Source organism: Mustelus asterias, unplaced genomic scaffold (genome assembly GCF_964213995.1).
Source record: "Mustelus asterias unplaced genomic scaffold, sMusAst1.hap1.1 HAP1_SCAFFOLD_525, whole genome shotgun sequence".
NCBI lineage: Eukaryota > Metazoa > Chordata > Chondrichthyes > Carcharhiniformes > Triakidae > Mustelus > Mustelus asterias.
The window spans coordinates 152,746-169,545 of NW_027590476.1; the positions used below are offsets into that span (position 1 = coordinate 152,746).

General features: G+C 46.1%; 1 protein-coding gene across 1 annotated transcript in view; it reads right to left on the reverse strand.

Annotated features, from left to right (window-relative positions):
- The window catches only part of LOC144486934 (uncharacterized), a 59,787-nt gene extending 43,305 nt beyond the window's left edge, over positions 1 to 16,482 (reverse strand). The window contains exons 1-3 of the mRNA XM_078204949.1: positions 15,696 to 16,482; positions 10,617 to 10,680; positions 10,323 to 10,448 (exon numbers count right to left, since the gene is read on the reverse strand). Coding sequence (XP_078061075.1) covers positions 10,323 to 10,448; positions 10,617 to 10,680; positions 15,696 to 16,273 — 768 coding nt within the window. The 5' untranslated portion in view covers positions 16,274 to 16,482. The remainder of the gene's footprint in view (positions 1 to 10,322; positions 10,449 to 10,616; positions 10,681 to 15,695) is intronic.
- Between the last annotated feature and the right edge of the window lie 318 nt (positions 16,483 to 16,800).

Genomic DNA, 16,800 nt, shown 5'->3' on the forward strand with positions numbered 1-16,800 from the left:
ATGGCCTCGGCCCAGTGTGAATGCGTTGGTGTGTCAGCGGGAGGGATGAGTGAGTGAATCCCTTCCCACACTCTGAGCAGGGGAACAGTCCCTCACCCGTGTGAAATCGCTGGTGGTTCTGCAGGGTAGATGACTGAGTGAATCCCTTTCCACACACACAACAGGTGAATGGTCTCTCCCCATTGTGAACCCGCTGGTGTGTCAGCAGGGCAGACGAATCGCTGAATTTCTTCCCACACTCAGAGCAGGTGAATGGCCTCTCCCTGATGTGAAGTCGCTGGTGATTCCTCAGGGTGGATGAATCACGAAATCCCCTTCCAAACTCAGAGCAGGTGAACGGTGTCTCCACAGTGTGGCTGCATCGAAGGGTTTCCAGCTTCGAGGGACAATTGAATCCCTTCCCACAGTCCCTACATTTCCATGGTCTGAGTGTCTTTGTACATCTCCAGGTTCAGATGAAGGTTTGACCTCACAGATAACACAGACATGGTCTCTCCTCACTGTGAATCCTTCAATCTTTTCCAGGCTGTGTAACTGGTTAAAGCTCTTTCCACAGTCAGTTCACTGGAATACTCTCACTCGAGTGGATGTGTCTCAGTGATTTTCCAGTCACACTGATGTTTAAACAGTTTGAAGGAACAAACATTTCCCATTCTAGTTTCAAATGCCGATGGTATTCAGATCCTGAATAATTGGGTGACTCTGTCAGATCCTAACGTCATGTTTGTTGAGATTTGTGTCTGTAAATTCTCCCCTTCTAATAGCCTGTGAAAGAAATTCACAAAAATCATTGCTGTCAGTACAGGATAAAAACTCAGAACAGACAATTCTAGTTTCTGTGGAACATTCTTTCCTCTCATTCTTGAAAATTTGTAAATCTCCATCCCAAACACTCTCCCTCCATTCTCACTTTGCTGGACCTGAAATAGACATTGTCCTGAGGGTGCTGATTCATCCTAATCGACAGATCCGTGCTGACTGTTTCATGTACAGGACACATATTCCTGAAATCTTCACACAGGCTTGTGTCTAAGCAGATAAAAAAATTGCATATTTAGTGGACTAAAAATGTATGCAATATTCAGCACTCTATTACATGATTAGAGATACAGATGGGTGTGGAAGAACTTGACTTAGGGAGCAAGCAATCATGTTCTGGAACTCACTGACGATGAGAGTGGTGGAAGTGGAGACGACCAGTGATTTCAAAATAAAATTGGTCGGGCACTTGAAGGAATGAAACGTACTGGGGAACAGGGATATCGAGGAAAAATGGAACTGAGTGGATTCCCCGACAGAGACTTGGCACGGACTCAAGCTGCTGAATTGATTTATCTTGTGCTCTGCTGACTCTTTGACTGGAAAATATACAGAGTAGTTACAATACTATTCTGGAATTAAACAACATCAACTGTAATACAAATCCATAAATAACATACCCATTATGCACCATATAGTAAGAAGTCTCACAACACCAGGTTAAAGTCCAATAGGTTTATTTGGAATCACAAGCTTTCAGAGCGCTGCCCCTTCATCAGGTGAGAAGGGGCAGCGCTCTGAAAGCTCATGATTCCAAATAAACCCGTTGGACTTTAACCAGGTGTAGTGAGACTTCTTACTGTGCCCACCCCAGTCCAACACCGGCATCTCCACATCATATGCACCATATAACAACACCAGACATATCAATGTTGTTACGATCCTCATGGTCACCTTATAATAAACAAATTCCCACAAATCCCAATCGAATAAACAAAGACAATGTTTCATTTTTAAAAAATTTTACTTTAAAAATTAATCTAAAATTAACATCACTGAATCATGCATTAAGAAACAGTATTTGAATAGACAAGATAAATTACACTTTAAAAAGCTCAGACAATAAAAACAGGTTCCACAAAATCACAAACATTTCCCCCTCAGTATATTTGGCTCTAATTCCAGTTCCAGAGAATTTCTCTGTCTCTGTATTTCCCAGGGGGAGAAAGAAAGTGTTTTCCTCACGGATGTTGTCCAGAGGATGAGGTTGGAGTCTGTGTGTGAAGTTTGAGTCTGTGGTGAAGTTTGAGTCTGTGTGTGAAGTTTGAGTCTGTGTGTGAAGTTTGAGTCTGTGGTGAAGCTACAAACAGAAGCTGTTCTGTTTCAAATCAAACTGCGGGACTGGGAAGAAAATGATGGGAAGAGATTTTGCAAAGTCCCCTCCCCCACTCCCTCAGCTGGCAGCCCAGCACGCAGGCGCAGAGAGCGCTGCTGAGCCCAGCTGTCCGGAGCAGGCGCAGAGAGCGCTGCTGAGCCGAGCTGTCCGGAGCAGGCGCAGAGAGCGCTGCTGAGCCGAGCTGTCCGGAGCAGGCGCAGAGAGCGCTGCTGAGCCGAGCTGTCCGGAGCAGGCGCAGTGCGGCTGCCGCCAGCGGTCCGCTCTCGATCTCTTTTTGGAGCAGCAGCCGCCGCAGAGAGAGGGGGGAGGGGGAGATCACCGAGCGGCTTCTCGCTCTGGCCGGAGCCGCCAGCCGGTTGCCTGGAAACCGTGGGTGGAGGAGGTGCAGGGGGAGGGGAACAATGGGTGGGGGCGGGGCTCCCGGGTCCGCGAGCCGGGCCTGCGCCATGGAACCCCCACACGTCACTGCGGAGCCGAGTAATTCCTATTGGCTGACTCAGGCAGCGCTCCATTGTGACGTCTCAATGCGGAAGTTGGCCACTGAGCTTCAGATTAAAGCTTCCACTTGGATTTGAAAAGACTTCGGCCATCAGTGAGTGGAAAAGCAGCAACACCCTGCCACACCCGAGTGAGAGTGTTCCAGTGCACTGACTAAAGAGCTTTAACCAGTTACACAGCCTGAATAAATATCACACCATTCACAGCGGGGAGACACTGTACACGTGTTCTGTGTGTGGACAAGGCTTCAACTGATTGGCCACCCAAGAGAGAGGCAAGGACACCTGCACCATGGAGAAACCATGGAAATGTGCGGACTGTGGGAAGAGATACAGAGCCCCCTCTCTGCTGGATGCTCATCGGCGCAGCCACACTGGAGAGAGGCCATTCATCTGCTCTCAGTGTGGGGAGGGATTCGCTCTGTTGCCCAGCCTGCAGTCACACAAGCGAGTTCACACTGGAGAGAGACCATTCACCTGCTCTCAGTGTGGAAAGGGATTCACTGTGTTATCCACTTTGCAGAGACACCAGCGAATTCACACTGGGGAGAGGCTGTTTATCTGCTCTCGGTGTAGGAAGGGATTCAACCAGTTATCCAATCTATGGACACACATGCGAATTCATACTGGGGAGAGGCCATTCATCTGCTCTCGTTGTGGGAAGAGATTCACTCGGTCATCCGACCTGCGGACACATCAGCACGTTCACACCGGGGAGAGGCCATTCACCTGCTCTCAGTGTGGGAAGGGATTCACTCGGTCACCCGACCTACAGAGACACCAGCGAGTTCACACTGGGGAGAGACCGTTCACCTGCTCTCAGTGTGGGAAGAGATTCACTCGGTCATCCGAGCTGCGGACACACCAGCGAGTTCACACTGGGGAAAGGCTGTTCACCTGCTCTCAGTGTGGGAAGAGATTCATTCGGTCATCCGACCTGCGGAGACACCATCGAGTTCACACTGGGGAGAGACCATTTACCTGCTCTCAGTGTGGGAAGGGTTTCAGTCAGTTATCCACCCAGCAGAAACACCAGCGAGTTCACACTGGAGAGAGGCCGTTCACCTGCTCTCAGTGTGGGAAGAGATTCACTCAGTCATCCCACCTGCAGAGACACCAGCAAGTTCACACTGGGGAGAGGCCATTTACCTGCTCTCAGTGTAGGAAGGGTTTCAGTCAGTTGTCCAACCTGCAGAGACACCAGCAAATTCACATGGGGAGAGACCATTCACCTGCTCTCAGTGTGGGAAGGAATTCACTCAGTTATCCCACCTGCTGAGACATCAGTGAGGTTACACTGGGGAGAAACTGTTCACCTGCTCAGTGTATAAAAAGGGTTCAGAATTTCATCACAGCTGCTGAGGCACCAACAAGTTCACAGGGGTTGGATTCTGCTGTTATTGTTTCTGCTCTCAGTTACATCCAGGACTGCATTTTGTTCATTCTCACAGTTAGTCAATGGGGAGGGTCGGAGGGTTTCTTTCTGGCCGGTCTCACAACTTTGCCTCCAGTGAGCTGATGCTCTTTGAGTCTTGTTGCGAATACCTTGTTTTAAATTTCACAAGGATCACAGAGTGACAGGGTGTGAGGAAATTCAGAGATATTTAGTCAGCATTTCTGTTTGAATCTCCCCCAGATGCCCATCCAATTTCCTTTGTAATTGTTTATTGTCTCCACTTCCTCCACCCTCGTAGGCAGCGAGTTCCAGGTCATTACCATTCACTGCATCAAAATATTCTTCCTCACATCCCTCCCTACATCTCTGACCTGAAACTTTTAATCTGTGTCCCCCTCGTACTTGTCCCATCAGCTAATGGGATCAGCTTTTCTTTGTCCACCTTATCTAAACCTGTCAGAATCTTGTCCACCTCTATCAAATCTCACCTCAACCTCCTTTGCTCCAAGGGAAACAACCCCAGCCTGACATTGACAATAAAGAACAAACTAACAGAAATATGTTAATACCTGAAACCAAAAGGGAATGTTTCATATCTGTTTTAAAGATATTGTGAATATATTGTCCTGGACAATAAAGGGATTGGAATAACTCACCTTGGGTGTGGTTGAATGGAATATATCAATCTGGTATCCACCTACATTCTCCCTCCCTAACAGCACTGTGGGTGTACTGACACCTGAGACATTGTAACAGTTCAAGAAGGCAGTGTTGGGGTTGACCACGGCCGAGGCAGCTACATACAGCCACGTATTCTGTTATAATTGAAGGACTGCAGAAGGACATGGAGGCTTTGGAGAGAGTACAGAGGAGGTTTACCAGGATGTTGCCTGGTATGGAGGGGCTTAGTTATGAGGAGAGATTGGGTAAACTGGGGTTGTTCTCCCTGGAAAGACGGAGGATGAGGGGAGACTTAATAGAGGTGTATAAAATTATGAAAGGCATAGATAGGGTGAACGGTGGGAAGCTTTTCCCCAGGTCGGTGGTGACGTTCACGAGGGGTCATAGGTTCAAGGTGAAGGGGGTGAGGTTTAACACAGATATCAGAAGGACATATTTTACACATAGGGTGGTGGGGGCCTGGAATGCGCTGCCAGGCAAGGTGGTGGAGGCGGACACACTGGGAACGTTTAAGACTTATCTAGACAGCCATATGAACGGAGTGGGAATGGAGGGATACAAAAGGATGGTCTAGTTTGGACCAGGGAGCGGCGCGGGCTTGGAGGGCCGAAGGGCCTGTTCCTGTGCTGTATTGTTCTTTGTTCTTGAATGTGAGGCATTATGGGACTGGACTATCTTGACCACATTCCTGTGACTGCTCAGTTTCTGCAATCACGGACCATTAAAGCTGCTCAGCAGGGCCCCGACAGAGGACCTGGTGAGAATATTTACTCAGAATGAGTTAGAATTAAACTTATTCCAGGACTGGCTGGTGTTCAGCGGCTGAGATACCTGAATCTGTGAACAGGAGGTCTGACCAATCAACAAACAGTGGCAGATAGTTGGTTAAGAAGTTAAAAAGCGTTCTCAGGCATTGTTTAAATTATTTTATCCCAAATTTGTGATAAGAACTGTGAGGGACATGTGACCCGTTAGTCGGTGCAGTAACGGTATACTCCAAATAGCACTGGACTGAAAAGCAGATCTCTGAGAGTAGATTCTAATGGTTATAAACTGACCCAAGCATGGCCAGTGAAAAAATCAGAGCTCGAGTGGGGACCGGACAGGTCTCTTACCTGCTATTTGGAAACTAAGAACAAGGAACTTATCGATAAAATTATTAGAGAATAGAGCCAACGTTTCGAGTCTGGATGACACTTCATAACAGCTCTTATAAAGGGTCATCCATACTTGAAACATTGGTTCTATTCTCTCTCCACAGATACTGTCAGACCTGCTGAGATCTTCCAGCATTTTCTGTTTTTGTTTCAGATTCCAGAATCCGCAGTTTTTCACTTTTATGATAAATTGATTCATTCTGATTGGAATCCCCACGACCCTCCCTCAAAACAGAGTGATTGGTGGCAAAGGGAGAAAAAGGATAAGGATGATAAAGTCTGGGTTCTGATTCTCCGAGTTCATGGAGAATCAACAAAATGAGTGAAGCAGTTAATAAAGAACAGAAGTTACCCATCCCTAACAAAACTGATCAAATAAAAATAATTAGGTTGTGGAATATAACAAAAAAATTAAGAGCTGAAGTTTACAATCGAGTTTGTTTTGATTTTTATACTTGCGTAAAGTGGGATTATTGTGGGCCAATTTTTTTCTGCTCACTCCCCATCCCTTCAAGTTCTGTAGAAAAGTTAACCCTTTCAGCAGACAGTTCATTTCTTTTCAAATCATCTGAAAACTCGTGTCTATTTTAGTTTATAATTGAAGATTTATGGGAATTGGCTAAGATGGGCTTTTGACATTTTTAAAGTATAAGAAAGTGGTCTTGAGAAGGCAATTTGGTAGAGAGAGGTGGAGGGAGAGATGTTTACAGAGAGGTGTGGAGAGCTATTGGTTTTACAAGTTATCCACATTTTCAGAGCCATCACTTCATGTCCTGGTCTGAGAGGGATGGAGAGAAGTCTGTTCAATTGTTAATGTTAAGCTTTCTCTATTAACTGTTAATCGATACTTTGCCTTTTATCGTTCTGACTTGTTACATTTTTAATGGTTAATTAACTTTCTGAATTCACCATTTAAATTGTTCTGTCTAGCCACATGGTTAAGACACTGGAACCTGGTGTGATTTACGATGAGGGAGGTTTTTGTAAACAAGAGAACCCCCATAAATCTTAGTTCAAATAAATCAAAGTTCTTACAAATGGAATGCAATCCTTTATTATGAGAGAAATTGACCACAGCAGTAAAGATGTTCTGCTTCAGTTATACAGGGCGTTGCTGAAACTGCATCTTGAACACTGGGTGCAGCTTTGTCTCCTGTTTAAGAAATGATACAAATGCATTCAGAGTGGTTCAGAGGAGGTTTAATAGATTGCTTCCCAATTCTTGACCCTCACAGGATAAAGTTTGTCCAATTTTCCTTGTCTTCACCTCTGACAAAGAGTAATCCTGACTCAAAATGTTGCCTCTATTCTCTCTTTACAGATGATTTCAGACTTGCTGAGATTGTCCAGCATTTTCTGTTTTTGTTTCAGATTCCAACAACAGCAGAATTTTGCCTTCATACCAACTGTTGTTGGATAAGGGCATCAAAAATATCGGATGTGGAACGAGAATGTGGAACGCAACTGTTCTGGTGAAATTAAAATGATGGACACAAAATGGTTACCTGGCACACAAAATGGACTCTGGGAAGGGACATTAAAAGGCACTGGCTTTGGGCACAGACAGTTACACAAAGAGTTAAAACCTGCAGTATCTGAATTGCTGCAGGAAGCTGGTCAGACCTGGGGCACTTTAAGACTTGAGATAAGAGCAGACCCAGAACAATGAGTTTGATAATAAGATCCGCCACTGATGGGGACATAAATGTAACGAGATCATCCACTGATGGAGACATAAATACATAAATGTATATATCAAAACCAGTCATTGATAGAGGACATAACTGCATAAATGTATCCATTCTATGTATAATGATGTGTTAACTGTCCATGTCTGTACCTGTCTGCTTGGAACGATGTGTTAATTGTCGATGTCCGTATCTGCCAACCCAACTTGTAACGATGTGTTAACGGCTAATGTCTGTACTGTCTATTGTCTAAAAGGTACAAAGATGCTCAACTACCATTGTGTAGTTGAGAAGGTCGCTGCCAAGTACTGTGGAGTACCAGTGCTTTCTCCCAAAGCTTTGTCCGAAATAAAACTGTTTTGTTGAACCTCCAAGTCTGACTCCGAAGTGGTAAATTTCCCACAACACAACACAAACAGATCAGCCATGATGTAAATAAATGTTGGAGCAGACTCAAAGGGCCAAATGGCCAACTTCTGCTCCGATGTCGAATGTTGGTCACAGATTTCTGAGAATTGTGAAACAAGGCTGGAAGATTCGCCTTGCTTGTGTTAGTGGGAAAATGTCCAGGAGAACCATCACTGTGAAGGACAGTTCTGGGATTAAAAGGTTGCCCGACTGGAAAAGGAAAACAATGGAAATAAACTCTTGGGGAGTGAAAAATCACCTTGGACTCATTCTTGGAGAATTGAGTGTCAACATTCCAAGATGGAATAAAATATAACCATTGAGTGCGACATTTGATGGTGTTAAGAGTAAAAGGACAAAGTTCAATTTTACAGTTTAAGGGTTATGTTCCCGACAAAAAAGTGTTTAGTCATTGTTGCTTCCAGTTTGTTGGAGTAGAAGTCATAAAACTTGAAGTTTTGTCATGTGATTCTTTGATTTACTCATTGAGTTTAGAATTCATTTCTTTAAATTATTGATCATTACAGAGATCCTAATAATTCATTCAAAGCCCTGTGTTTTGACTTCCCATTTGAGCCTGGGGCACCTTTCTGTCTCTCTATTGCTTGTGTCAATGACAGCCAGGCGACGGAGCTGAGGGCTGAATTTAGCTGAGAATAATGAGGCCTGCGCCCCAGTTGGAAAACTGCAATGTATGTTGCAGTAATCGAGAGACAGGAAGGTGCTGGAGGACTGAGTGAGAAATGGGCCTCCAACCAATTGTTATATCGGTCACTCAGAGCTAAAGAGAAACTCGTCTCTTTGAATACATATACAGGGAAGAGGCTGCAATGAAATCTGCCCCTTTTAACACGCACAAAAGCTGGATGAGATTGACAGGCTGCAGGAGGAGTCCATTCAGCCCATCGTCCTCCTGCTATCTCTTTGAAAGAACTCTCTGATTCATCCAACTGCACTGTTCTTTCCCCAAATTCTTCCCACTCAAGTCTTTACCCTTTGGAAACTATTGAATCTGCTTTCAGGCAGATCAGAACAACTCACTGTGTCAAAAAATAAAATCTCATCTCCCCCTCTGGCTCCTTTGCCAATTACCTTAGAGGGACTCACTTTCTGTTAAAGAACCTGCCCACACCTCTCACCCACTTTCCCTAAAGTGCATCAATCTCATCAGGAAAAGTCCAGAAAAATCAAATATTTTTACTGATAAAAGTCTATTAATGAAACAGAACATGGTTAAAACAAACAGAAAATGACTTGAGGATCAAAGACAACCAGAGTAAAAGGATCTTCACAATGTTCTGGACACAAATGGTTTCTCTTGAATTCATCTGTAGCCTGTTCCCTGCCCTCTTTGTGGAACACCTCCGCTCAGTCCACAAGCATGACCCTGACCTTCCGCTTGCTTGCCATTAGAATTCACCACCTTGCTCTCACGCTCACATTTCTGTCCTCGACCTGCTGCAATGTTCCGGAGAAGCCCAACACAAGCTGGACAAACAGCCCCTCATCTTCCGATGAGGCACTTTACAGCCTTCTGGACTCAACATTGAGTTCAACAACTTCACACCCTGAACTCTCTCCTCCAATTTGATTTGTTGTATTTTGCCGAGTGCCAGTCTGTATCTTGTTTTCATGTTTTTTGCTTCCAGACAGAGCTGTCCTTTATTCTGCCATTAACACTTACTCTGGACCAATGCTTTGTTTCTTTACCACAACCATTACCTCTCCCTTTGCCTTGGGTTCCGGGATATTTTTGTCATTTAATCTCACCCGCCCTCTAACCAATCCCTGACTTTCCCTTTTGTTCTACCTGACCCTCCCCCCTTTCTCAGCAGCATCAAACCCATCACATTTCTCCCTCTCTTTCGTTCGGAGATAGAGTTACATTGGACGTGAAACATTAACTCTGTTTCTCTCTCCACAGATGCTGCCAGACCGGCTGTGTTTTTCCAGTTCTTTCTGTATTTATTTTTGATCTACCTGTAGTGGTAGGAAAAACACTATTTACTATCCAGGATAAAATAAATGTCCTTCATCAGCTTTTGTGGATCATTTCAGTGGAAATGTGCTCTCCCAGGCTCAAAGAGCATCAGCCCATTGGAAGCAAAGTCGTGAGACCGGCCAGTCCAGCAGAAAGAAACCCTCCGACCCTCCCACTTCCCCCACTGTCAGAATGAACATGGTTCAGTCCTGGATGTGATTAACAGCAGCAATAACAGCAGAATCCAACCCCTGTCATCACTTGTGAATTCGCTGGTGTCTCTGCAGGGATGTTGACTGAGTGAATCCCTTTCCACATACAGAGCAGGTGAATGGTCTCTCCCCAGTGTGAACTCGAACGTGTACCTGCAGTCTGGATAACTGAGTGAATCCCTTCCCACAGTGAGAGCAGGTAAACAGCCCCTCCCCGGTGTGAACCCGCTGGTGTGTCAGCAGGCTGGATGCCCGGGTGAATCCCTTTCCACACACACAGCAGATAAATGGCCTCTCCCCAATGTGAGTTCGCTGGTGTTCCCGCAGGTTGAATGAATCAGTGAATCCTTTCCCACACACAGAGCAGGTGAATGGTTTCTCCCCAGTGTGAACTCGCTGGTGTCTCTGCAGGTGGGATGACGTTCGAAACCTCTTTGTGCAGTGAGAGCAGCTGAACGGTCTCTCCTCGGTGTGAATGTGCTGGTGGTCCCTCAGATCCTGAGACCTTTTGAATTCACTCCCACAGTCAGAGCATTTAAAGGGTCTCTCACTGGTGTGAACTCACTGGTGTGAACTCGCTGGTGTTCCTGCAGGTTGGATGTTGATCTAAATCTCTTTGAGCAGTGAGAGCAGCTGAACGGTTTCTCCTCAGTGTGAATTCGCTTGTGTCTCAGCAGTTCCTGCGACCTTTTGAAGCTGCTCCCACAGTCGGAGCATTTAAAGGGTCTCTCATTGGTGTGAGTGACTTTGTGGTTCAACAGCTTGGAGAAATAAGTGAATCCCATGCCACACACAGAGCAGGTGAATGGCCACTCCTCAGTGTGAATACGTCGATGAATTTCCAGCCGAGATGGGAATCTGAATCCCTTCCCACAGTCCCCACATTTCCACGGTTTCTCCACGGTGCGGGTGTCCTTGTGACTCTCCAGGTTAAACAATCAGTTAAATCTCACACAGAACACAGGTACAGTCTCTGCCCACTGTGAAAGCTGTGATGTATTTTCAGGCTGTGTAACTGGTTAAAGCTCTTTCCACAGTCAGTGCACTGGAACACTCTCACTCGGGTGTGTGTGCGTTGCTGCTTTTCCAGTCACACTGACGTTTTACGCCTTCTGAAGCAGACAGAATAGAGAAACATTTCTCCTTCTAGATGCAAAGGCCGATGGTATTCAGGTCCAGATGAATTGAGCGACTGTCAGATCTTGACATGGCGTATGGTTTGGGATTCTGTCAATGGATCCTAACCTTCTGATATCCTATAAACGGAGTTTGCAGCAGACATCACAGTCACTACAGGATCAAAATTCAGAACAGATAATTCTAGTTTCTATAGAACATTCTTTCCCCACTCATTCCCCTAAACCTGTAAGTTGGTTAAGATACAGGGGGTTGTGATTAGTCATGCTCCTGAACTTGCTGCCTCTGAGGGTAGTCAAGCAGAGATGGTCAGTAATTTCTAAATGAGATTGGATGGGTGCTGCAGGATTACAGAATGGGACCCTCTCCAGACTGACAGAATTGCTCGACAGAGAGTCAGCAGGGCCTCGAATTGTCCAATGGACTCCCCCTGTGCTATAATGGCTCTGACTGGAAATATATAACATAGCTACAGTACTATATTACAAGACAAGAAATAATAATAAATGTACTTTATTATAGAACCATCCAATATTTATCACGTAACCACACTGTCATAATTCTATCCTCAGAGTTTTAAAGCACAGCAAGAGGCCCTTTGACCCATCGTATTTGTGCCAGCTCTCAAGCACCGATCTGTTCTAAGCCCACCTTTCACCACTTGGTCAGTAGCAGCCTTATATGTTATGGGTCTTCAAGTACTTATCTAAATGCTTCTTAATGTTGAGTGTTCCCACCTCTCCCACCCTTTCAAGCAGTGAGTTCCCGATTCCCACCACCCTCTGGGTGAAAATCTTTTCCCTCAAATCCCCTCTAAATTTCCTGCCCCTCACCTTAAATCTATGTCCCTGGATATTGACCCAGCTACTAAAGGTCAGTGAACTGAGGGTTCATATTTTTGTACATCTCAATCAGGCTCCCCCTCAGCCTTCTCTGCTTTAGAGAGACCAATTCGAGCCTAACCAGCCTCTCTTCATGACTGACACGTTCCAGCCCAGGCAGCATCCTGGTGAATGTCCTCTGCACCTTCTCCAGTGCAATCACATCCTTCCTAAAGTGTGGCGACCCAAACTGCAGACAGTACTCGAGCATTTTATACACTCAGTCATAACCTGCCTGCTGTATATTTGATGCTTTGGCTAAAAAAGACAAGTATCCCATATCCCTTCTTAACCAGTTTATCAATCTGTCCTGCTGTGTTCAGGGTCCTATGGACATGCACCCCAAGGTCCCTCTGGTCTTCTGTACTCCTGGCGTCCTATTGTTCATTATCTGTTCCCTTGCCTTGTTAGTCCTTCCAAAATGCATCACCTCAGACATTTCAGGGTTAAATTACATTTGCCACTGTTCTGCCCATCTAACCAGCCCGCCCACATCATCCTGTAATCTAAGGCTTTCCTCCTCGCTATTTACCACATCACCAATTTTTGGACCATCAGCAAACTTACTGATCGAACCCCCACATTCATGTCCACAGGAAGTTCCGCGTGGCCATTGACACAGGGCCAGGACTCTGATTGGCTGGAGGACCATCGCCCATCCGGTCCTCCAAGCGTTACCATTGGTCAATCTGCCGCATGTAGACAATAAGGGGGCGGAACCCGAGCCCACGTGAGGGTGGGCGGGGCTTTGACCGCCAGCCGTGCTGAGCTGGTGTCCAATCCGCAGTGTGCTGCTTCTGTAACCAGTGATATTGCTGCCAATGGGACAGTGTGTGCTGGGAACGCCCCTCTGAGTCATTGTGACGGCACAATGGAGCCCTGCCTGAATCACCCAATAGCAATCACTCTGCTCCGCAGTGACGTCTCCAGGTTCAGGCGCACGGACCCGGGAGCCCCGCCCCCACCCATTGTTCCCCCAGTCTGTCCATTCCACACATTGTTAGTCCAGTCAGATAGACATATATCTGTCTGGCAGCCTGCGTGGAGATTTCCAGCTGTGTGTGTCGAAGGCAGGATGTGGAGGCATTGGACTGGGGTAAACACAGTAAGAAGTTTCACAACACTCGGTTAAAGTCTAACAGGTTTACCTGGTAGCAAAAGCCACTAGCTTTCGAAGTGCTGCTCATTCATCAGGTTAGTGGGATTTCAGTTCACAAACAGGGCACAAAGACACAAACTCAATTTACAAAATAATGAGGCAGGACACAGTAAGAAGTCTCACAACAGGGCAGGAAGCAGTGAGCATGGATCTGTCAATCAGCACCTTCAGGAGAATTGGGAGGGTGAATATTAGATACAACAGAATGAGAATGGAGGGAGTATTGGGTAAAGGGCAGCACCGCGGAAAGCACTGCTGCCTCACAGCGCCAGGGACCAGGGTTCAATTCCCAGCTTGGATCACTGAGTCTGCGGACTCTGCATGTTTTCCCCGTGCTTGCATGGATTTCCACCGGTCACCTCCCACAGTCCGAAAGACGTGTTGGTTAGGCACATTGGTTACACTGAAGGAGAATTTGGCATGGCCAAACAAGTGCCGGAGTGTGACAACTCAGGGACTTTCACAGTAACTTCATTGCAATGCTAATGTAAACCAACTTCTCCCACTAATAAATAAAAAGGATTCAGATTTACAGCTTTTGGGGAATAAGAGAGGAAATAATGTTCCATCGAAACTAAAATTGTTTGTTCTGAATTTCTATCTTGTACTGACTGTGATGTCTGTTGTAAACACCTTTTACAGGATATTAGAAGGCGAGGATTTACAGACAGAAATCTCCAACTTCACGTACAGATCTGACAGTCACTTGATTCCTTGCGACCAGAATATCATCGGCTTTGAATCTAGAAGGAGAAATGTTTCTCTGTTCTGTCGGTTTAGACCATAAGACACAGGAGCAGAATTAGGCCACTTGGCCCATCGAGTCTGCTCCGCCATTCAATCATGGCTGATATTTTTCTCATCCCCATTCTCCTGCCTTTTTCCCATCACCCCTGATCCCCTTATTAATCAAGAATCTATTTATCTCTGTCTTAAAGACACTCAATGACCTGGCCTCCACAGCCTTCTGCGGCAAAGAGTTCCACAGATTCACCACTTTCTGGCTGATGAAATTCCTCCTCATCTCTGTTTTGAAGGATTGTCCCTTTCGTCTGAGGTTGTGCCCTCTAGTTCGAGTTCTTCCTACTAATGGAAACATCCTCTCCACGTCCACTCTATCCAGGCCTCGCAATATCCTGTAACTTTCATTAAGATCCCCGCTCATCCTTCTAAACTCCAACGAGTACAGACCCAGAGTCCTCAACTGTTCCTCATAGGACAAGCTTTGGGGCGGCACGGTAGCACAGTGGTTAGCACTGCTGCTTCACAGCTCCAGGGAATTGGGTTCGATTCCCGGCTTGGGTCACTGTCTGTGTGGAGTTTGCACATTCTCCTCGTGTCTGTGTGGGTTTCCTCCGGGTGCTCCGGTTTCCTCCCACAGTCCAAAGATGTGCGGGTTAGGTTGATTGGCCATGCTAAAAAATTGCCCCTTAGTGTCCCGGGACGTGTAGGTTAGAGGGATTAGTGGGTAAAATATGTAGGGATATGGGGGAAGGGCCTGGGTGGGATTGTGGTCGGTGCAGACTCGATGGGCCAAATGGCCTCTTTCTGTACTTTCGGGATTCTATTCTATTCTATTCTAAGCTCGTCATTCCAGGGATCATTCTTGTGAACCTCCTCTGGACCTTTTCCAAAGCCAGCACATCCGTCCTTAGATATGGGGACCAAAACTGCTCACAATATTCCAAATGGGGTTTCAAATGATTTGAAACATCAGTGTGACTGGAAAGACACCAACACACACATACAAACACACCTGAGTGAGAGTGTTCCAGTGCACTGACTATGGAAAGAGCTTTAACTGGTTACCCATCCTGAAAAAACATCGCACCATTCACAGCGGGGAGAGACCATACACATGCGTGTGGATCAGGCTTCAATTGCCTTATCTGGAGAGATATAGGGAAGGCTGTCCTTTATTCAGCCATTAAACTTACTCTGGACCAATGCTTTATTTATTTACAACAACCGTTACCTCTCCCTTTCTCTTTTGCTCCAGGATATTCTTTTCCATGAGCTGCATTTTTTCAGTTCTTTCTGCATTTATTTTAGGCCTGCATGTAGTAGGGGGGGAAAACACATTATTTACAACCAGATAACATAAACATCCTTCATCGCCTTATGTGGATCATTTCAGTGGAAATGTGCTCTCCCAGGCTCAAAGAGTATCAGCATTGGAAGCAAAGTTGGGAGAAGGGCCAGTCCAGCAGAAAGAAACCCTCCGACCCTCCCACTTCACCAACTGTCAGAATGAACATGGTTCAGTCCTGGATGTGATTAACAGCAGCATCCAACCCGTGTCAGCAATTGTGAACCCGCTGGTGTCTCAGCAGGGATGTTGACCGAGTGAATCCCTTCCCACACTGAGAGCAGGTGAATGGTCTCTCCCCAGTGTGAACTCGCTGGTGTGTCTGCAGGGTGGATAACTGAGTGAATCCCTTCCCACAGTCAGAGCAGATGAACGGTTTCTCCCCGGTATGAAACTGATGGTGTCTCACCAGGGTGGAGGAATCTCGGAATCGCTTCCCACAATCAGAGCAGGTGAATGGTCTTTCCCCAGTGTGAACTCTCTGGTGTTTCTGCAGAGTGGATGAATCTCTGAATCCCTTTCCACACTCAGTGCAGATGAATGGCCTCTCTCCAGTGTGAACTCGCTGGTGTCCGAGCAGGTTGGATGACTGAGTGAATCCCTTCCCACAGTCAATGCAGATAAAAGGCCTCTCCCCTGTGTGAACTCGCTGGTGTGTCCGCAGGTGGGATAACTGAGTGAATCCCTTCCCACAGTCAGAGCAAGCAAACGGCCTCTCCCCGGTGTGAATGCGTCGATGACTTTCCAGGCTTGATGGAGTAATGAAGCCCTTCCCACAGTCCGCACATTTCCATGGTTTCTCCATGGTACAGGTGTCCTTGTGACTCTCCATATTCAAGAATCAACTGAGGTGTCCACACACACAGAACACATGTAGCGTCTTTCCCGGTTCCAAAGGGTAATGTTTTGAAAAACTGTGTAACTAGTTAAAGCTGAAACACTCTCACTCAGATGTGCATGTGTCTCGGTGCTTTTCCAGTCACACTGATGTTTAAAATCTTCTGTAGCAGACAAAATAGACAAACATTTCTCCTTCAAGATTCAAAGCTGATGATATTCAGCTCCCAATGAATTGAGTGACTGTCAGATGTTGATGTGACGTTTGGTTCGAGATTTCTGTCTGTAAATCCTCACCTTCTGATATCCTGTAAAAGAGTTTACAAAAGTCATCATTGTCAGAACAGGATAGAAATTCAAAACAGATAATTCGAGTTTCTACGGAGCATTCTTTCCTCTCTCATTTGGCACAGTGGTTAGCATTGTTCTCTCAGAGCACCAGGGACCTGACTTTGATTCCCAGCTTGGGTCACTGTCTGTCCGGAGTCTGCACGTTCTCCCCGTGTCTGCGTGGATTTACTT